Here is a 20,008-nt window from a genome sequence, read left to right as displayed (position 1 = left end):
GACAGATTAATTTCACGATTGGCGATTGGCGACTAGTAGAGGACGATTTAATTCCGTACATTCCCTGCACCGCGGGATAGGCCCGGCGAGGCCTAAAACCGGGAAGCAGCTTAAAGGTTCGCGGTACCATTGGGGCTTGAGGTAAGCAGCCTGCGCGTTCATCTTGAAAAAGATGCGTGGAAAGAAGCGTGAGTCAGCCCGGCCGAGTCGCTTGAAATGTTTTCGTGCAGCCTCGCACGCGCAAGCCGGTGATGTACACGGGGCGGTCGACATGACGATCCATGGGGCAGAATTGACGAGAGCGGGTCTCGTAAACGAGGCGAGTTTCGGGCGTTGGAGCATTCTGTTGGAAGGAGGTGAACCATGCACCCGCCATCCCCGGCCACTGTCCGGGCCCAGGCACCGACGCTTGCCTTATTAGGCGACTCACGCCCCTTGCCACGGGTCCATTCGCATTAGCCGATCACGGTCACAGAGCGTCACGCATAATGATGATGTGACGGACACGACAGTGAGGGAGCAGCGGAGAGCAACAGCTCGCAGGGCCCTGCCGCGCAAAGAGCTGTGAGCGAGGCACAAATAAAAATAAAATACTCTTCGAGCAAAACACCGAGAGCAGCAAAACAGGCGGAGGGCGAGTTGGGCGGTGGGAGCACGGGTCTCGCTTGAGAGCGTAACAGATGCGCACTAGCGAGGTTGGGCGTGTGAAAGATAAAAAAAAAGAGGGTAACCGCCGAAACATATTAGAGGGAGGGACCCTTGCGCTCGCTCATCCTCTGCCCGTGCCTTTGTACTACTGCTAATACTCTCACCCTACGAGTTTCTCTTAACACACCCTGGCTTTCGGCAGTCGTAAGCAAAGGTCAATCGTCGTCGTTGTTGCCCACACCGTCGCCGTGTACTTACACGTCGTCTCGCTCACAGCCCACCCGCCGCACTGTACAACATCAGTTCATCTTAGACCGGCTTGAAATCGGTGGCAGGTCTGTTCACCGACGTGTCTCGCATACACGCTTCTTACCTCGCCGCTGGACAGGATTACCTTTGTGCAATTAGGTCTCAGCGCGTCCTACATTACCTCCTTACCATCAATCTGTTCTCGTCAAACTCTGGGACAAAAGTATCTTCTGTCAATCTTCTTTCGCTATGAGTACTACCACGGAATCTACTACTACATCTAATCACCCCTCCTCCGACGACCGCAAGCAGAGTCCGCCCGCCTTTCTGGATCTGGCCGACTCCGTGCGTCCTCTTGTCTTTGCTTCGGCTCACACATTCGGTCTCACAGACGATGTTGCTAGGCTGCGAGATACGGCAATCCCGCTGGCGATGTTGTGCGTCAATACTCTGTGAGCTATCTTGCCAGAGTCTTGCTGACCTTTTCTCACTTAGCGTATACTCAAGAAGATTGAGCATGAACGCCAGCGCGCTCTCCAGCGTAGGCTCTTCGAAGACCAAATGCGCGCTTTGGAGGCACAGCAGGCCCGGGAACTTCTCACCATCGACTCTGGTGCCAACCTCCAGCACCTTGCAGCATCGGCGCCGACCACCCCACCACGCGTGAACGCGATGCTCAGCAGCGAGTACTCGCCTGGCCTGCATCCCGGCTTTGCTCACCCCTCCGTCGATGCTGAGTCTCTCTCGAAGGCAGTTGGCTCTGCCGCCGACAAGCGCAAGTCTGTCACGTATGCTCCCTCTGTGGCACACTCGCCCGAAACCCAGAGCAACGGTCTGCAGAGCTTTGCTCGTCCCGGAGGCGCCAAGAGTATGCCCGCCAGCCGCCGGACATCTGCTAGCGAACACGACGAGGAACTTGCGGGTCACCTTGACAAGCTCTCGCTTGCCGGCGAGCGATCCTCTCCCTCCCAGGGTACTGCTCCACAGTCTATCCTTCGTTCCAGCAGCGGCCGCTACGCTGGTGAGAGCGCAGGCTATACCTACAACGCGGGCATGATGCTTGATGAACAGATTGACCAAGAGATGCACAGTCGGTATTTCCGCCGCATCAGATTTGTGTTACGCGCTAATTCCCGATTAGACGCCATGCGCCATCTCCCGACCTCGGACGAGGATAAATACGTAAACGGATATGGCAACAAGGTGCGCTTTGCGGTGCGCTTTTGGACTATCTCTAAAACAATGCTTTGTGAATCTAGATGTCCGCGTCCTCCGCCGCTGCTCTTGACCTGGCCGCCGTCCAGAATCGTGGGTCCTATATTGGCCAGAACAAGTCCTCCGAGTGGCTACAGTTTAATGGCAGCAGTCCCCGTCCCATTCCCGATCGTGTCTCGTCCCGCAACGAGTCCCGTCGTGTCGTGACGAACCCGACAATTGCGTTGTCTCCGGGCCTTGGTGACTTGCCCAAGGGTACTGTCTCAGGACACCACACGCCCCTCATTCAACAAATACCGCAGGGTTTAGTCCAGGGCTTGTCCTCGCGCCGTGGCTCTCCTCTGGCTTTACCAGATGGCATTATTGGCGGTATCACCGCCGCACGTTCTGTGCCGAACACTCCGCTTCCCGGCGCGGGGCCGAATGGCATTCTCAGCAAGGGCCTGGGCACGCCACTCTCCGCCGAGCCCCCAAACGTCAACGGCTTGCTTACCGCTCAGGGTTCAAGCCCCGTGGAACTACATCCCTCGCTTTCGCGTCTGCCCTCGAGCCAGTACGAATCAGGTGCTCTTGGCTACAACACTATGCAACCAAGTATGGACGATTCGCTCCAGGTATGCATTCACGCACCCGCATCGTAAACTCGGCTAATCAACAATGTGCGTAGGTTACGTACGACATGAACGTCAATGCCACGCTCGACAATAGCCGCTACAGCGACTATGATTACGACAGTGACAGCAGGCTTCCACATGCCAATGGCGGCGCGGGTTCCACGGCATTGTACCATCACAACGGTACAAAGTACGGCCTCGGCATCAACGGGCGGCAGAACGGTGACGGTAAGATGAACGGCTTACATGGGCCTAAACATAAGCGTGGGGACGTTGACCGCGAGTTCAACCGCTTTGCTGGCATGCGTCTTGAGGATCTTCAGGGCGAGATTCCATCCCTCTGCAAAGATCAACACGGTTGCCGATATCTCCAGAAGAAGCTCGAGGAGGGTGTGCCTGAGCATCGAGACATGATTTTCAGGGAGACTTTTGGCCACTTCCCTGAGCTTATGACCGATCCGTTCGGTAACTACCTCTGCCAGAAGCTGTTGGAGTATTGCACGGATGAGCAGCGTAACCTCATTTGCGAGTCCGTCGCCCAGGACCTTGTCAACATCTCGCTCAACATGCACGGCACGCGCGCTGTACAGAAGATGATTGACTTCCTCTCCACCCGCCGGCAAATCCATTCCATCATCGTTGCGCTCAGTCTGCACGTTGTCGTGCTCATCAAGGACTTGAACGGCAACCACGTCATCCAGAAGTGTCTCAACAAGCTTGCGCCCGAGGACAACCAGTTCATCTACAATGCCGTTGCCGCTAACTGTGTCGAAGTCGCGACCCACCGTCACGGCTGTTGCGTCCTCCAGCGCTGCGTCGATCATGCCTCCGAGCCGCAGCGCATCCAACTCGTGAACGAGATTACATACAACGCGTTGACACTCGTCCAGGATCCCTACGGTAACTATGTCGTGCAGTATATCCTCGACCTTAACGACAACCGCTTCTCCGACGCCGTCATCCGCCAATTCACCGGCAATGTTTGCGCACTCTCTGTCCAGAAGTTCAGCTCGAATGTCATCGAGAAGTGCGTCCGAGTCGCCGAGCATAGCACCCGCAAAATGCTCATTGGCGAGTTGCTTAATCGCACTCGTCTCGAGAAGCTGCTCCGTGACTCCTACGGTAACTACTGTGTTCAGGTATGTGACCTGCTGTTCTTCGCTCATTCGCTATGACTCATGAGCCGTGGCAGACCGCTCTAGATTACGCCGAGCCTACCCAACGGGCGCTCTTGGTCGAGGGCATCCGACCTGTCCTTCCTCTCATCCGTAACACCCCGTATGGCAAGCGCATCCAGAACAAGCTGCAGCGGGAGCAACTCGATGGACCTGGTTTCGGCGGCAGCCATTATGGCCAGCAGTCGGTCGCGAACCTCGCTCTTCGCAACCCGAACCTCAACATGGGAGGAATGCAGGGCGGCCATCTGAATGACAGCTACGGCAGCCCTTACGGCCTCCAGGGTGGGATGCAGGGGCAGGGCTCACTCTCGCAGAGCCACCTGCAGATGCAACCGCATTCTATCGATAGCTACGTCCTCCAAAATGGTTCGAGTCACAACAGCCCAGGCATGACGCCGCCGCACACCCACGCTGGCTTTTCCGCCGCGACGACGTATGGCAACGCGTTCCCCACCATGACCGTCAATGACGCGTATCAGCGTGGCTACGGTTACGGCATGTAAAATATGCTCCATTTTGCTCTGTTCCTCTAGACAGCCCTTCCGTGGCTTTCTCTTCACTTCTCGCAGTAGGTCGTACTCTAATCAAACCCCCCACTAACCATTCCGGCTCGCCGGAACCGATACCTATGGCTCATGCTCTCCTTCGGGCTATGACTTTCCTTTATCTGCACTGCCATCGGGATTTGCCATTCTACTATACTACCATCAACACCGCATTGTATTATGCACGCATCCGCACTCGCTTTTCTTTGCTTTGACGTCTGGTTCCTGACACTTATACAACACCACGCTTCTTGCTTGGCATCTCCATCCCTGTACAGCGTACTTTTCTTCCGGCTCCCATTTCTACATACTCCATACTTTGTTTTTATAGTACATCATCATTGCATTATTTGTCCTGTGTAGTTATCCGCAATCTATGCATGAGGTGCTAAGACGTGAGCGTGCCCAACTCATGGCTGCCAGTGTGCGCCACAATGCCTTTGGGCGCCCGATCCGGACATTAGCTGCGTGGTTCTGTCCTCGACCACCACACTCGCTACCAGAGCAGCAGGCGCAGTCCGATAGCGAGATGTCGAGACGCGCTCATGTCCGACGCGAGGGAGGTCCAAGATGTCTAGCTGGTATGGCCCCATCTCATGCTGATCATGATCCACAGAATTCGCCGGACGCCGACGAGTCGCGCGTCGAGCAGGTAACAGAAATCGATATCACACCACTGTCTATTTGCTTGCTACACGAGTTACCACAAGCACAATCCGACCTGGGGTGGACACCGAACTGGATAACCGACTTTGAGCTTAATCCACGGTACGCGAGATGGGACCGGCTGCCGCGGCTCAAACCTGATTCCACATCATCGCGACACGAACGCGAGCGGGACCGGACGCGCGAATCTTCTGAGGAGTCTCCAGTGAGGGCCCCGCCTTTGATGCCAAGACAGACGGTAGGAGATCCCGTCCGACTCTTTACCTTTCGTCACCTCGACTAAACGACGAGCAGGCCCGCCGTGGAAGGCCCGCCGCCGTTTCTCAGAAGCAGCCAGAGCCGACGATCGAATTTGAATAAGCCCTGCTCGCTTCATTAGCTTCGGTAGTACACGAATTGAAACCCGATGTATATCTCATGACACACGTTTTTATCGTACGCGAATGTCCTTAACAGCTGTCCATCCTCATCCTCCTCCAGAGGCAGCTCTTCTTGGCATTCGCATGTGTGGGCGTCTTCACAGATATTGCCACAGGTGCACGAGATAAGGAAGCCCTCGTCGACGGGTAGTACGTTATTTCCGCTGGCGGACTTCAGTCAGTAATTGTCATCCACCAAGCTTTGCCAGCCAGAGGTATAGGCCTCACAGCTCATATTCCGCCTCGACCCATTTGAAATCATCGTCCAGCTGGGGGATGGCATCATCTTCCCGGTCGCCGATCACGACGTACGCCGCGTGCACAATCTTGCAAGCTTCGTTCCATTCCTGCTCGAGCCTCTGTTTCGCGGAAAGCGTGAGAGAGGCGGGTGGACGTGGATTTTGCCGTGGAACCGGGATCGGCACGCGGGGCATGTCACGATTGCGATTCCGGGGCATGTCGTCTGGTTCCAAATCAGATGAATTAGAGCTCTGAGGGGGCATCTGCGGAGCCGTTCTCGGCTTTTTCCTGGGGCGTCAATGGGTACTATTGTCATTGAATGCAATAAAGTATGAGACACGGCAGCGCTCCAACACATTCTACATCCTCACTTGGAGTCTCACAGAACTGCTCCTGTGGTTTGAACCAGTGCATTAACCGTGTGGCGCAGCGGCCACGCGATGTGGCTTTGAAAATTTTCAAGACAGACTCGTGCGGTTGGGGCGTCAAAGCCTCAAAGGACCTGCCAAAGGGCAAGGTGCTGGGTTTATTTACAGGGCGAGTGCAATTTCCCCTATGAATGAGCAAGTCGAACTCTAATCATGAGTAGGGTACTCATGTTAGTATGTCGTGAGCATGGTTGCCTATGTCTGCGCTAAATACACTTTCTTCAGAACCCGTCGTGAGGCTGTCGAAATTACCGGAGAGAATAAGTCATACATCTTCGACCTTGATGCACTTGAGGAAGGAGAAGACATTACCGAGGACAAGAAGTACTCTGTTGATGCTTATAAGCGAGGTAGGTCGTACCCAAACACATCGCACTCCAACTCAAACAACGGCTTCAGGAAACTGGACGCGCTTTGTAAAGTATGAACGCTCCTATTAGCGGTGCATTCGACGACTCATACTGCTCGTAGTCACTCATGTGAGCCGAATCTGGAAGTCAGCCCTGTCGTCTGGGATGCGCCTGCTAGCGTACGTGCGATCCTGCCGCTTCAAACGTGCATTCGGTTACCTTCCGCAGATGAACCGGCCTTATCTCGCATTCGTGACAAAACAAGAGATCCCTGAGGGTAAAGAGCTCACAGTGGACTACGACCCGAAGGCGGCGCGTGATAAGAAGGGGAAGAAGCGACAGCAACCAGGTGCGAAGGAGTGCAGATGTGGAACGGCGAGCTGTCGCGGATGGGTAGCAGTGTAAGCGGGTAGCAAGGAACATAGTGAAGCCGGCATGTTAGACATATACGCATCCAAGAGTGCATGCAACGGGGCTCATGATACGGGGCGTAGATAACCTAGATCTGAGAACTACTCAAACATCCAGTCAATAGGAAAAGAGGAAGATAGGTAATAATTTAATCAGACTTGAGCCGCAATTTGCGAAGCAGGTTCGCAAATCCGTGATGTTGCCCATGAGCTTCGCGTGCATTGGGCTTGACATAGAACGACCCGGGCATATTGAGATATTCATCGTCAGGGTCGTGATCATGATCGCCATGGCCATGTCCGTGATCATTGTGCGCCCGACCGTTTGTCTGCTGACTCTCCTTGTGCAGCTCATGAAGCTCCTTCGGGACCTTCTGTTCGAGCGGCTCGTGGTGGTCCTTTTCATGCTTCAAGTCGTGTGCGCTCGTCTTGTCCGCAGGCGTGGTTGCGTCATCGGGCGGAGGCACTGGCGACTTGCGATCTGGGAGCGTTACATAATCTTCAGCGTGGACGTCCGGTAGTGGCGATTGTTTTGGCCGTGGTGTGTCTGACGGGGTGACCTTCACAAAGTCGTTCTTGCCCGGTAGGTCCGCCTGCCCGATGGCGCTGCCAGGCACAGACTCGGGATCGAGCTGTTGCTGTTGGTCGTCGTCATCTTCGTCGGAGTCCACCATTGTCCGCCAGCCGCCGCTGCTCTTGCTACTCGTGCTTGTGTGAGAGGCATGCGAACCGAAGCGGTGGAGCGCCCGCGCTCCTGCAATAGCGACTTTCCAGCGGGCGCGTGGGTTGAAGTGTTCCCGAAGGCCAGTGAGATCGTGTTCTGTGGATGGCACGTGGCTTGTCAACCACTGCAATTCGTTGTTAAAAGATGGTCCGTGGAAGGAGAGTTATCCAACGCACCGGATGTTGGAGGGCTTCATCTGCGGTTAGCCGCTTCAGAGGGTCGGCAACAACCAGAGATAAAATGAAGTCCTTCGCTTCCTTGGAGATGTTCTTCCAGTATCGCTCGTGGAATTCCAGTTTGGCGGCTGTCGTCTCTCGTATCAATTCCTTCACGTCGTCCGATCGGAAAGGTGAATATCCACAGAGCAACACGTAGGTGATGATGCTGTCATAGGGGCCATCAGCACGCCTTCCATGCTTGTAAAAGACTGGAGAACGGACCCAGTCGACCACAAATCAACGGCCTTTCCGTGGCCCTGGTTGTTTAGCACTTCGGGCGCGACATACCCAAAGCTTCCAGCTAACGAGTGTAGCTGTTCCTCTGGATCATGCAAATGCTTTGCGCTGAAGAACTGTGAAACACTGGTGAAGCGTAAAAAGAAAGTTACTTACATGCCGAAATCAGCAATGACGATATCAGAATCAGGGTCCCTGGTGCGGTAAAGGATGTTTTCCGGCCTGGATGAGAGCGGCTTAGTCTAATGCGGCCTGATGGTTGGGAAGGAATACGCACTTCAGGTCACGATGAACGATATCATGGTGGTGGAGGTACGAAACACCCGATAAGATGGACCGCACGACGCTCACTGCATCTGATTCTGTAAACTTGCCCTTCTGCGTGATACGTTCAAAGAGCTCTCCTCCCATGGCGAGCTCAAATGAGAGGTAGTATTTGGTTCGTGATTCAAACCATTCGTAGAACTTGACCTGTACAAAGAAATAAGGAAAAGATATCGTTAACGCAACAACATCGCACCCACGATGTTTTTGTGGTCCAAACCCTTGAGAACGTCCATCTCTCCCCAGACACTGTCTTCATTGCCTTTCACTTTCTTCTTGGGAATGACTTTCAGAGCGACCTCGACGGTTAGACCGCTGTCTTGCGTATGACTGCGGTGCGAGCCTATCGATAGGAAGGAAGACTTTGCGGTAGAGCCGCTCTTGTGACTGAGTGTCCGGGAGGCCGGTTGCGGGGAGGAGCCACCATTCGTTGAGATAGAAAGGGCGTCTGCCTCTGCGGCAGCACCCCTTCGGGCAATCCGCTCCTGACCCGCAGGGACATGCCAAGTCGCTTTCTGCAGTGAACACTGATTGAGAATGCTCGATCTTTGGTACACGGATGTACGTACCATAACCTTTCCAAAACTCCCTGTACCAAGAGTGTCATGAATCTCATAGTGCTTCTTCTTCGAGAATGAAGAAGGCTGGGGCAGGACTTTCTCCTGGAGAGAGAATGACTTCATGTTGGGGTGCTAGTGAACTGCGGCTGGCGGGCAAGCCGTCAGGAATGGTATCAAAGTATGGTGGGATATGGTATGATATGCTGTCGTTAGGTGGTATCTGGAGGAAAGCAAGAGGAATGCGAAGCTGGAGGAAAGGTAAGGAACGAAAAGCAGGAGTTTCGGTTAGAGGGTCGGATGGAGCGGAGGACGGCGGCCGCTGTTTCCACTGCACCGAGTATTCCAGTGCTCGATGATCTCAGGCACGGCCGGAATGGGAACTCCCACGTGACCCTCTGCGTTCACCCGAAAGTGGGTCGCGCTCAGCCTCAAAGCGGTGGGCGGCGGGCTGCAAGCTGAAGACACGTATTTTGTCTTCTGGTATACATACCGGTAAGCGAGCCCGTCCAGAATGCGAACGATATACCAATAAGGCACTCGTCATGCCCAGCAGGACGCGGCCACTGGCTTCAACGTTGGACGCAGCCGCACCGCGGCTACTGAAGCTCCACATAATGCTAATCGCGTCCAAGTCGAGCATAAGGCGACCCCACAGCGGAATGCTGCCGTCCCACGTGCCTCTCGCCCTCGCGAGCTGAACCATGTCGTCAGCCCTCAGCTTCTCATGCTTTGCGGCTCGTGCTGCCACAGCGACGAGATCTAGACGTTCGGCTACAGCTCAATGCCCGCCCCAGTAAACCGCCGGCGATAAATGCGCCACGTCGCGAACAATAACCATGCCTGGGTGCCACTCGTGGAACGATTAGATCGTGCCTCGCCTCACGGCTATTGAGCCCAAGGGAACCTCATTGTTCGCTTCATCCGCTTCGAAGGCGTCACGCCTATCTATTAGCAGTTCCTTCTTCGGATAATCACATCCAGCTGCAAGACAAGATCCACTGTCTCACATACCCACCACAAAAATTGTCGCAACTTGAACGGCATGACGCTCAGTTTGTGGCGCTTAGCGAAGTAATCTTCGACAATGTACGTTCTGAAGCTCATCCCCCCTTGCAAGCTCGACAGCTTGAGGGTGCGTTTCGTGGCACTTATAGGACCCTGAATTAAGCCCAGCTTTCTGTTCCTCACAAAGGGCGGCAATTTACATCATGCCGGGAGTCGCAGCACAGAGTGTGGAGTGGCGAGCTCGATTCAAATGATTGGCACAATCTCAGCAACAGTACGGTGAATAGTTAGCGTCCGCTTCTTTCGTGCAGCGAAAAGGAGCGCGCGCAGAGGGTCGGTCTGTTTCCGACCGGGCCGTGTCTATTCAGTATCTCTCCCAGCGAACACGTGTAAAAGGCGATCAAGTGTGGGCCTGGCTACCACGTACCTCGCGTGCACCCGGCCGCCGAGTGCTCCCTTTTGCCATGTCTGCTTCGATGTTCTGCTACTCAGATTCTGGTAAGAAATATGCTATCTTCGCACTACGTTGCTCGCTGAACCTCTAATCTGCAGACCATACCGACTCGGACCACAATTCCCGCAGCTCGTCCCCCGCCACCGAATTTCTGCCGAAGGATATGCTCTCTAGCTCACCTTCATCTTCTGTCTCCTCTTTGTCCTCTTTATCACCCTCTTCACCGTCATCGCCATCGCCATTCTCTTTCCCCTTGACGCCACCTCCGACTCGTCGCAAAGCAAAAGGCCCAAAAAGAAGTACATACCCCACCATCCACGCTCGCCCGACCATATTCCCCGCCCACGCAACGCCTTCATGATACATCGCCTCGGCTTCTACCGCCAAGGTCTCATGACGCCCGACGTCGAACGCGACCATCGCATTATCAGCCGGGTCATCGGTATGTGTCTGCGAAAGCTATCCACTGACGAGAAAAAACACTGGTTCGAAAGGGCCGCTGAGGAGAAACGGCTACATAAGCTCAAATATCCTGACTATCGCTTCCGTCCGCAGTACGGCAATGAGCAGAAGCAGAAGCGCAACGTAAAGCGTAATGGGCCCAAAGAGCTAAAGCGCTGCTCTGCGCTCGCAGACGCTATTGCGCAAGGAAGACGGGTCGAAGAGATCAAGGCTATTGCGAAGACGTACGATGAGATGCCGGAAGAGAAGTCTTTAGACGCATACACCACAGCTGTCTTCGACTCGCGGCCTGTCAGCATCGCCATATCGTCCCCCGACGCTCCCGTTCGCAGCCCTCTTGTCGCGCCCACACTGCTCGGACAGCAGCAGCATGTCGGCAGCCTTCAGTTCTCCAACGTTGAGTCTGGCGTTGGACGCCACTCCGTGGGCAATGTGAGCTTTTTCGCCTGGTTCACACCGCCTCTGGTACTATTATCTTTGTGGATCTCGTCGTTGCCTGTCTATCGCACACAGGGCCCGGTATCGCATGTTTTAGGATCACAATAACCCCTCGCATCATACGGCACTACCGCCTGGGGCATTCCACCACCTGTACAACAGGAACGCGGGCCTTTGTATGCAGGTGCACCAGCATTTATCGTGTCGCTCAACAACCCCACGTATGCAACTCCGAACTATCCCTCTTCGTTGTCCACCGACCATGCGAGCACCACCGAATAGGCTATTCCCACTGGCACATACGCATACACCACATTGCCGATTTCGATTCCGATTCCATCTGCCTTCAACTGCCCTGCCTCGCCGGGCAACTCGCGGGCGAGCTTACAGTGGGCGACGACGACGGAGTCTATCCTGTATAGCTATCATTATACTTTAGCTATGGGCGATACTGCACTGTCTTGGCGACTCCTTTGTGCGTAGGTTGAGATGTAACATATCTTCTCCAGCCTTGCTTCCTCCACGCGTCCCAGTTCCAAGTTGGAGACATTGATTTGGCCGACAGTCGTTGAGCATGTTCGATTGGTCTGAGGATTTCGTGGCACACTAATCAAGACACCGGAGCGAAATTGGGTATCGCACGTCTATGATTACCCAGCTCTGCAAGCCCATACGCCTCTAGAAATGGGAGTGATAGCCAGAACCAAACCAACATGACGACTTTTCATCAAGTGGATCAACAATGCTCATCCTCCTGCGGACTTTGAGCGATGAATCTGTCAAGCTTCTTCCGCAGTGGATGGTCGATCCGAATGCCAACCGTCCGCAGCAGAATGGCTAACTCCCCCGCAAGCCTCCGTCTTTCGTCTGCATCACTGTTCTCCCCTTCTAGTAGCTCCTTCACCGCGCGAGCCAGTCGTCCCTTGGGCTCCTTCGGCCCTGACTGTTTGTTCTGCCCATTCGCCGAGTGCTTCTTCTTGCCCTTCGCTTTGGGAATCGCAAGGAGCGGGTCGATGACCTCGGTACGGAAGCGACGATGCGCCAATGACGAGAGCGGAACGACCCGGTCAGGCGGGCTTGCGGCCTCCGCGCACGCCTCTGCTTGGGCGAGCATCTCTGCCGGGGCGCCGTCATAGTAACCCCATCGCCTCAGTTCCTCCGTTCGCCGCTCCTTCATCCGCTTCTGGATCTTTTCGCGCGTGTCGTCCTCAGTGATTGTCTTTGCGACAGCCTCGAACACGTCCGCGAGCCGGAGCCAGCCCTTGTCCTCGTCGACGGCGCGCTTTACGTAGTGACGGTTCACGTAGTCCAGCAGGCGGTTCACGGACTGCGCCCCTGCACTGTAGCGCGAAAAGCAAGGAAGGAGGTAGTGAATCAGAGAGGAGTCGTCATGGGGCACGCCGAGAAATAGTTCACGCGCAGTGTCTGCGTAATAGCGGTCTAGCTGTTCGTATAGGTCGGTGCCACTTTGCTTCGTCTTGTCTGGTCTTGAGAATGGAATTGACGAAAGAGCCTTTGGGACTGTTGCTGTTGAGTCTGACTGCGAAGTGAAGTAGTTGTATACGGCTGTGTGCAATCCCATGTGATACGAGACTTCAATAGCCGGGGCCTTCATTAGGTTGTTCGTTGACGAGCGTACAATGTGATCCAGCGCAGGCTGAAGATAGCCCCAGAGAGCGGGCAAAGATGCGGAGGGATTCGCACTACCGGTTGACGGGTTCGGTAGTGGTCTGAGGCAGCCGCTGCTGCTCGCGACACCGGCCAGAGCCTCAGGCTGCTTCGACATGCGCACGTTAAATTTTCCCAGCCCTCAAGAGTACGAGTCAAGGCACTAAAACGGGCAAAGTACAGGTCAGCTAGTTGAGTAGAGCCGAAGGAGAGAGCGTACGCGAGAGTGCAGTGGACAAGTTCAAAGTGTGAAGAAGGCGTCCGCAAACAGAACTTTGCATCATGCGACTGCATTTGGCAAGCGCAGCGGAGGCTCTGTACTACATATCCCGGAGGTGAGCACAAGATGGGGTACACTGGCTCGTTAAGGAGATTGAGGCTGTATGCACAAGTGGACGTGTATTACCAGCTATACAGGATTACATGGACGATACAGAAGGCGAAACTTCGACCGTATCCGACGACAGAACTACGCTACATACATTAGGTAAAATATATCTAACCAGGAAGATCCAGAAGCCTATGAGAGATCTGACGACGACAAAGCACGCTTCATCCGAAGTATGTTCAGATCATGCTAGACAACGCCGAGCACCACAGTCGCCCGTAGGCTGACTTCTTTGTCTGCAGCGGCCGTGTCGCGAGGTACACCGTCTCCGTCCAATTCCAAATTCTCTGCTGTTCGCAACGAGCTTGACTTCCAACCCCAGCTTTGGCTCACGGAAAAGACGTCTGGGGCGCTGCTGAAGCGCGTAAGGCTAGAGCCCGTCGAGCCTGCGCAAGCGATGGTAAAGTAGGCACTGACAGCGGCACGCGGATCACGGTATGGCTGAGTAGGAGAGATCGGCGGAGCAGTGGCGGGAGTAGTGGTACTGGTGGCGCTTGTAGAAGAAGGGAGGCCCGAGGAGTAAGAGCTAGGAAGCGAAGATGACATTGCGGGCGTTGATGGCGCAGTATGAGGTGTGGCCGAGCGACTCGTGCTAGGAGTTGGGTATTGCACGGACAACGATGAAAGAGTTTGTTGAAGAGGGGCACCGGTGAAATGGCTTGCCTCTCGTCGAATGGTGTTGGCTGGCGTCGAGAAGTTGCTACCGCACGAGAGACTGGCGGGCGCAGAGGAAGGTGGGATGGGATCAACACAAGATTGCCGGTGTAGGTATACGCCAAGCTGTATACCTTTCTTACGCACAATCTGAACATAGACATTCCACAAACTGCCAGCGTACCAGACAGTCCGAGAGTGTAGACGGCTCTTCTCTTTCAGCGCTTCAACATCCCAGAATTCGACGCTGAATCTGAAAGGCGGGTATGGCGACCAGTTGATTTTGTCCGACTTATTCTCAACACACTGCGACGCGGTGCGGGCGTTTTGCGCAGTGCCGAAAAAGTTAGCTTCAGAACATGGTATGGTTGCACCGTCTGACGCCTTCGCAGGTGACGACCCGCCCTCGAAGATATGGTCCAACGAGGCACCTTCGATACCCGTGTTGTCACCGATACGCTGAGAAGAGTCAGATGGAACGGGATAGTAGGGAGCATCAGGCTGTATGGTGGCATGTAGGGACTTGATCGATGGTTTGTCAAGAGCTGACACCAGCTCTATGTGAGCCACTGTCACGCCTAGCTCCTTGCCATGGGGTGAAGGTTCAGGCGAAGAAGGCGGGGAGGACGCGGAGCCACTGCGGCTGGTGATGGTGTGACGTAGGACAGACTGATCCCAATGAGCAGATTGTAACACCGCCAGTGGAACATAAGGCTTCCCGGTAGTCGGCGACGCGTCCTTCGAAATGGACATCAGCTCGTCCAAACCCTAGATAGGTGGCGCTAGTCAGACAAGTTCATCGCAGCGGTGCAATTAGGATCTCACCATGTTAGTATAGTATATACCTTTAGCAAAGAGATATGCGTATTCCTGCTCCTCCTCCTCCAGTATGCCCTCGGCGCGTCGGAGTTCCACCGCGCGACGTGCAGCATCGTACCGCTCCTTTTCGCCCAGTATGAAGAACATATCCGACGAGAGAAGACCTCGTATCCATCGAGCCGTTAATCCGCCTCTTCGCCAGATCACAGGAATGTTCTGCTTCTTCATGCTGTCCGTTCTGACAAAGGGCATGCTGCTACCGGATCCGCCGGGAACGGTCGATGCCCGTCTCCTATTCCCCGCGGACTGGCTTGATGTAGTAACGTCCGCCACATCTCTTCCAGCCAACTGCAGCTCGTATCGCAACATATCGATTCCCCAGCGTGCAAGCCAGCATGCAGCGGCCTCACCGATCTTGTCAGAAACGACGCCATAGAAGAAATACTCAGGCTCGAACTGCGAGATCGAGCGCGATGAAAATTGACTCGAGTCTCCCTCTGAGGGGTCTTCTTTCTCGATAGACAACTGGCTCGACCCTGCTTCTAGAGTTGAGTCTTTGAGCTTCTCTAGAGGGTTTGTGACGTTCAAAGCTCGGGGTGTCTGCGTGGTAGACTCGTCGACTTCCAAGATTGAATCTCTTTCATCCTCCAACATCTCCGCCACGCTCTCCAGACCTACAGCACCTTCAGGCTCTCCTAGATCAGGCTCGCCAATGCCCCGTCCGAGAGCGAAGTTGAGATATCGAACGACGGTGTACGGGCCGATGGTGTTCAAGACTGAAGACATCGCTTGAGTTGCGATTGGTGTTATCGAAAGGAACACGGCTGTGGCGAGGAGTGACAGCAGAAAACGTGGAGACGCGGGATGTTTGCCAGGAGGGCAGTCCGAGACAGGTGAACACTCGGAGCCTACTTCCAATGGGAAGACAGATGTGAGAGGCTGCTTGGTCGTAGGGATGAGGGATGGTGAGACGAATAGCTCGGGCCCGCCGCCATAGAGGTGCGCGATGCAGACTCTGCCGCGGTCAGTGAGAGTGGGGAGCCGATGGGTGACACTGACTTACTCGAAGGCTGGAGGGCGAGAAAGTGAGACAACAGAAAGCAGGGATCGCTGCAGGGCGAACGCACCTGCTCGTGTGATATTCGAGTCCTCTAGTACGACGTCCACTATGTCCGGTCCCAAGCGGTGAGAAGTCAGCTTAATTTTAGATTCCGCGAAGCCTGACGTGAAGAGAGACCGAAAGAAGCCCTGCACATCAATGGAGCATTAGCATATGGCAATCATAACGGACTAATTAACTTGGGGATGTGCAGCTGATGAGAGAATGCATGCAGAATGGTCGACTTGGTGGACAGCTCACGTAAAAATAGCCGCATAATCTAGCTACTTACAGCTTGAATCAGAACTACTCTATGGAGTTTGTAGATCGCGTGCCAGGACCCACGAATGTGAAGCGCGACATCTGCGGTACGCCTCTCGAGGAAGGCAGTATAGATGTGGTTCTGCAGTGAAGCTGGTGATGGCGCATTGGCGAGACTAGGACTACCAGGCTGACTACCCATGGCACGACCGTCTGAGTCCGGTTTGTGTTCTCTACGCAAGTTCGGGAGAGATGACGTGACGGGAAGACGGAGGCGGCCTGGGATGGTGGGAGGCTGGTGGGTGGAATAGGAGGACATGGCCTGGGGAGAAAAGGGATGGTGCATTTCGCCCTTGCGACTTATTCAGCTTGGCATAAGCCTGTGAGTTTAAGGACCGAAGTTGTAACTCTCGGTTAAGGCGAGCAATGAGCGCAGCAGACGAGGCCAGAGCAGGCATGCGACGCCCACGGGAGCTATTCCACCGTATCATCTGATTCACTCCGTACTTACTTCATATCCTTACTACTCTCTAATCACAATACAAATCACTGTTTGACTGGTTGAAATGCCCGGACCTTCAGATCCAGATCCAAAGCGTTCTCAGGCACGGCTCCGACCAGACCATGTCCTACCCCCAGCCCCATCCTCGCTTCTCCGTACTCTCTTCATCGTCCCTTACCTCTCTGGACCATCTTTCGCCCGCATCGTCATCCACCCGCTTTTCGCTGCCAGCAGCTCCGTCAATAAACACTACCTTGGCGACACCAAGACCTGGCGTTCGACCTAACGTCTATGACCGCAACCTCAACAAGACCCGAGCAGCCGAGGTTTCTGCTTCGGCGTTCGCCTTTCTTTTCTCAGAGGTGGTACAGTACACACAGAAACGCGTGAGTGGTATTGCAGACCTTGAGCGAAGGTGCGCGATTTGGATGTCTCATCTTCGTCGCGCTAATCACAAATGCAGGCTGAATACCTTAGGGTATCGCGTCGGTGTCCGTGTCGTAGAACTCATGTCATGGAGGAATGAATCTTCTTCAAAAACGCCCAAACGAGAGATACGATTCCTTCCGGCCCTTATGTCCATCCATACGCACGTGTGGCGAACAGTATTTGGAAAGCCAGCTGATGCTATCGAGAAGAGTGTAGAGAACCCGGATGAGTGTATGTGTGTTCAGCCTCCTGGGGGCCTGTGGTATTCACTTAGAGCGCAGACATGATTATTGACAATGATCCACCCATCACCCGCAATGTCTCCGTTCCTCGCGATATGAGCCAGCTCAGTTGCTCCTCATTCACTGCAGGCATTGTAGAAGCCGTTTTAGATGGGTTGGGATTTGTGAGCCTTGCCTTCCCCTATGCTGATTGCTTGATATCCATTCAGGTTTTCAGCCTGCGCGCGTCACGGCACATAATACCCCCACCGATGCATTCCCTAATCGCACGACCATCTTGATAAAGTTGGACAAGGCCGTCTTGGAGCGGGAGGAAGCACTCAAGACATGAAATAGTTAGCTACTTGCTGTATGATCGTCCGGAATGCCATGTCGATTTCAACAAGGCTGATCACGTGGGGAATCCCTGCGCGCCCCGAGGATAGTCGTAGATATGCCAATCGTGTGCGTTCGGCCACACGGACTCAATCTCTGTCCTCGTACACCATCTCCAGCACCCAAGGTACGCTATACTCACCATCCGCACTACTTCAACTAACGATATCATCACAGTTATTCAGAAGATGGTCCGTGTCCACACGCTGAACGTTGAGCCTCCTGTCGCGAATGCGTCATGCGCATGGGCGTCGGATTATAGCCAGCTGCGAGAGCTTTATGAATCTCGCGATACTGGGGCTGTTACGACGCGCACGGCTACATTAAACGGTTTTCAGGAGAGTGAAAGGCATACCGTATGATAATCAATCTTGTGGATGTATTTCTGTTCTTGATGTGTGTATACACAGGTCGTCTTCATGTCAAATTCAGCGTCTACGCTGAATTCTTACGGTTACTCCCCTCACCCTCTACGCTCGTATGCTGAATGGGTAAAAGCACTCCTCACCATGCCGACTCCAGCAGTCCAAACCCCATCGAAGCCTATTATCATCAGCATAACATCTTCAACGCCAAAAGAGCTACGGGACATGATTGCTATCATCCAAGCCCTTCGGTCGGAGCTCGAGGCCTTGGGCGTTAAGCCGACACTCGTTGCTATAGAGCTGAATACATCCTGCCCAAACATTGAAGACACACCCCCACCTTCATATCACTTCCCGTTGTTGCTTCCCTTCCTTGAAGAGCTTGCTGATGCCTACTTTGCCAATCCTTCACTCACTATCGGCCTGAAGCTCCCGCCCTATCTCTACGCCACCTGCTTTCACGACGCCATCAATGCCATTGCGTCATTCTCACGCCCATCAGCAGGTGATTTTGTGGCCACAATCAACCCGTTTGCCTTCATCGCCTGCACCAACACTCTTGGCTCATCTTTGCTCTATTCTGATCAAGTTAAGTCAGCTATAGATGCGGATGCAACCTTTGCTCTTCCAACTCCACTTGGAGGACTGGGTGGAGAAGCTATTCATGCTATTGCACTTGGCAATGTCTACCACTTCTCTAAACTCATTAGCCAACACTCTGATTATGCAACTAGGAATATCAGAATATTTGGAGTGGGAGGTGTGACATCTGTGGCTGCAGCAGAAAGAATGTATAAAGCTGGTGCATCAGTTGTTGAATGTGCTACTTTATTAGGAGAAAAGGGAATAGTAGGTTTTAGCATGTTTCAAATAGTTAAACACTATATATAGAATTACTGTGTTAAATGAAAAAAATGTTAGGACACAGAATGCATATTAGTTTGTAGTATTTCTAGTATAGCTGCAGTAGCTGTCAAAAATAACATATGTAATTGCAAAGAGGTGTCAAAATCTCTCTGTATCTTTATGACTGCTGTAGCTAGCTATATGGTGTATATATCAATCTTACACTAAGTTACTTGTAGCATTTTTCTGAGGTGTCATTTTGATGCAGGCACTAGGTGCTAGAAAAAATGTGGTGAAAATGGCTAGAAAATGAATATATATTGTGAAAATTACAGAATAATATAGACTACAGAGTAAAACATGCTTAGATTCAAGTAAGATTCTATACTATGTACAGTATACTAGCACCAGTTAGTGCATTAGTGTTAGTTGGCACACTAGCACCAGTTAGCACACTAGCATCAGTTAGCACAGTAAGCATTGGCCTTGCACTATAGGCACTTTTGCAATTTATTTATGCACTATCATATGCAGGCCATGTATGTCTAAGTCTAAGTCAGGTAAAAATCTAGAATTTGTCAGTGTGAGCAATGCAGAGGGCTAAATACCATGCTTGGAAAGCTGGTGTGTGTGAAAACACAATTGCTCAGACAGGCTTTCATGAGCAATTCACCATCTTTCTACTGTTAGAATGTTGTTCGCATATGCTAAATAATGTTTGAAAAATATTCTGTTTGTAAATTATGCTCTAACTTCAGATATAATGCAGAAGGATACACTTTTGCAAAATTTGTGCTCAAGACAGTCCATCACGTAACAAGTCTGATGCTTTTAGAGTTACATGTACTACAGCAGAACCCTGGCAATATGGTTGCCAGCAAAAACATTGACTATCCATAATATTCACTGCTCACACACACAGCTGGAGATTTATAGTGTTCTATGCACTTTCAGAGAAAGCCAAACAGCTTATCAA

General features: G+C 53.2%; 7 protein-coding genes across 7 annotated transcripts; 3 read left to right on the top strand and 4 right to left on the bottom strand.

The window, feature by feature from the left end:
- The first annotated feature begins 840 nt into the window (after nt 1-840).
- PHACADRAFT_246773 (uncharacterized protein) lies at nt 841-4,732 on the top strand. The gene is made up of 9 exons (XM_007390089.1): nt 841-862; nt 925-983; nt 1,037-1,242; nt 1,302-1,334; nt 1,393-1,987; nt 2,039-2,100; nt 2,157-2,726; nt 2,780-3,865; nt 3,919-4,732. The coding sequence occupies exons 3-9, from the start codon at nt 1,147-1,149 to the stop codon at nt 4,405-4,407; spliced, it is 2,931 nt and encodes a 976-aa protein (XP_007390151.1). The 5' UTR covers nt 841-862; nt 925-983; nt 1,037-1,146; the 3' UTR covers nt 4,408-4,732.
- A 662-nt stretch (nt 4,733-5,394) lies between these two features.
- On the bottom strand, nt 5,395-5,992 carry PHACADRAFT_189825 (uncharacterized protein; the record flags this gene model as incomplete). Its single annotated transcript, XM_007390088.1, has 3 exons — nt 5,395-5,478; nt 5,542-5,698; nt 5,763-5,992. 3 exons carry the CDS (start codon nt 5,990-5,992, stop codon nt 5,395-5,397), a joined length of 471 nt encoding a protein of 156 aa, XP_007390150.1.
- An 835-nt stretch (nt 5,993-6,827) lies between these two features.
- Nucleotides 6,828-9,339, bottom strand: PHACADRAFT_246771 (uncharacterized protein). Its single transcript, XM_007390087.1, has 7 exons — nt 9,035-9,339; nt 8,666-8,980; nt 8,419-8,612; nt 8,298-8,363; nt 8,127-8,249; nt 7,863-8,070; nt 6,828-7,810 (listed from the first exon to the last, which is right to left on the bottom strand). Exons 1-7 carry the CDS (start codon nt 9,146-9,148, stop codon nt 7,112-7,114), a joined length of 1,719 nt encoding a protein of 572 aa, XP_007390149.1. The 5' UTR covers nt 9,149-9,339; the 3' UTR covers nt 6,828-7,111.
- A 1,231-nt stretch (nt 9,340-10,570) lies between these two features.
- On the bottom strand, nt 10,571-13,283 carry PHACADRAFT_246768 (uncharacterized protein). The gene has a single exon (XM_007390086.1). The coding sequence runs from the start codon at nt 13,168-13,170 to the stop codon at nt 12,121-12,123; it is 1,050 nt and encodes a 349-aa protein (XP_007390148.1). The 5' UTR covers nt 13,171-13,283; the 3' UTR covers nt 10,571-12,120.
- A 145-nt stretch (nt 13,284-13,428) lies between these two features.
- PHACADRAFT_246766 (uncharacterized protein) lies at nt 13,429-16,685 on the bottom strand. The gene is made up of 5 exons (XM_007390085.1): nt 16,305-16,685; nt 16,041-16,161; nt 15,977-15,983; nt 14,920-15,928; nt 13,429-14,862 (listed from the first exon to the last, which is right to left on the bottom strand). The coding sequence occupies exons 1-5, from the start codon at nt 16,617-16,619 to the stop codon at nt 13,630-13,632; spliced, it is 2,685 nt and encodes an 894-aa protein (XP_007390147.1). The 5' UTR covers nt 16,620-16,685; the 3' UTR covers nt 13,429-13,629.
- A 212-nt stretch (nt 16,686-16,897) lies between these two features.
- On the top strand, nt 16,898-17,777 carry PHACADRAFT_155795 (uncharacterized protein; the record flags this gene model as incomplete). Its single annotated transcript, XM_007390084.1, has 4 exons — nt 16,898-17,190; nt 17,239-17,435; nt 17,486-17,610; nt 17,664-17,777. 4 exons carry the CDS (start codon nt 16,898-16,900, stop codon nt 17,775-17,777), a joined length of 729 nt encoding a protein of 242 aa, XP_007390146.1.
- Nucleotides 17,778-18,009: 232 nt separating this feature from the next.
- PHACADRAFT_110318 (uncharacterized protein) lies at nt 18,010-19,191 on the top strand (the record flags this gene model as incomplete). The annotated part of the gene is made up of 2 exons (XM_007390083.1): nt 18,010-18,177; nt 18,232-19,191. The coding sequence occupies 2 exons, from the start codon at nt 18,010-18,012 to the stop codon at nt 19,075-19,077; spliced, it is 1,014 nt and encodes a 337-aa protein (XP_007390145.1). The 3' UTR covers nt 19,078-19,191.
- Nucleotides 19,192-20,008: the final 817 nt, after the last annotated feature.

Source organism: Phanerochaete carnosa (genome assembly GCF_000300595.1).
Source record: "Phanerochaete carnosa HHB-10118-sp unplaced genomic scaffold PHACAscaffold_1, whole genome shotgun sequence".
In the NCBI taxonomy this organism is placed as follows: Eukaryota; Fungi; Basidiomycota; class Agaricomycetes; order Polyporales; family Phanerochaetaceae; genus Phanerochaete; species Phanerochaete carnosa.
This window is presented reverse-complemented; position numbering and strand designations above follow the sequence as displayed.

What these genes read in the sequence shown, in the direction of transcription:
- PHACADRAFT_246773 (XM_007390089.1), top strand. Translation starts at nt 1,147, where the DNA reads ATGAGTACTACCACGGAATCTACTACTACATCTAATCACCCCTCCTCC. An exon ending in TTCTGGATCTGGCCGACTCC is followed by an intron (nt 1,243 to 1,301) that starts GTGCGTCCTCTT and finishes CGATGTTGCTAG; the next exon opens with GCTGCGAGATACGGCAATCC. An exon ending in GTATGGACGATTCGCTCCAG is followed by an intron (nt 2,727 to 2,779) that starts GTATGCATTCAC and finishes CAATGTGCGTAG; the next exon opens with GTTACGTACGACATGAACGT.
- PHACADRAFT_246771 (XM_007390087.1), bottom strand. Translation starts at nt 9,148, where the DNA reads ATGAAGTCATTCTCTCTCCAGGAGAAAGTCCTGCCCCAGCCTTCTTCA. An exon ending in GTCATTGCTGATTTCGGCAT is followed by an intron (nt 8,250 to 8,297) that starts GTAAGTAACTTT and finishes ACAGTTCTTCAG; the next exon opens with CGCAAAGCATTTGCATGATC. An exon ending in ATGAAGCCCTCCAACATCCG is followed by an intron (nt 7,811 to 7,862) that starts GTGCGTTGGATA and finishes AACGAATTGCAG; the next exon opens with TGGTTGACAAGCCACGTGCC.
- PHACADRAFT_246768 (XM_007390086.1), bottom strand. Translation starts at nt 13,170, where the DNA reads ATGTCGAAGCAGCCTGAGGCTCTGGCCGGTGTCGCGAGCAGCAGCGGC.
- PHACADRAFT_246766 (XM_007390085.1), bottom strand. Translation starts at nt 16,619, where the DNA reads ATGCACCATCCCTTTTCTCCCCAGGCCATGTCCTCCTATTCCACCCAC. An exon ending in GAGTAGTTCTGATTCAAGCT is followed by an intron (nt 16,162 to 16,304) that starts GTAAGTAGCTAG and finishes ATTGATGTGCAG; the next exon opens with GGCTTCTTTCGGTCTCTCTT. An exon ending in GTATATACTATACTAACATG is followed by an intron (nt 14,863 to 14,919) that starts GTGAGATCCTAA and finishes CCACCTATCTAG; the next exon opens with GGTTTGGACGAGCTGATGTC.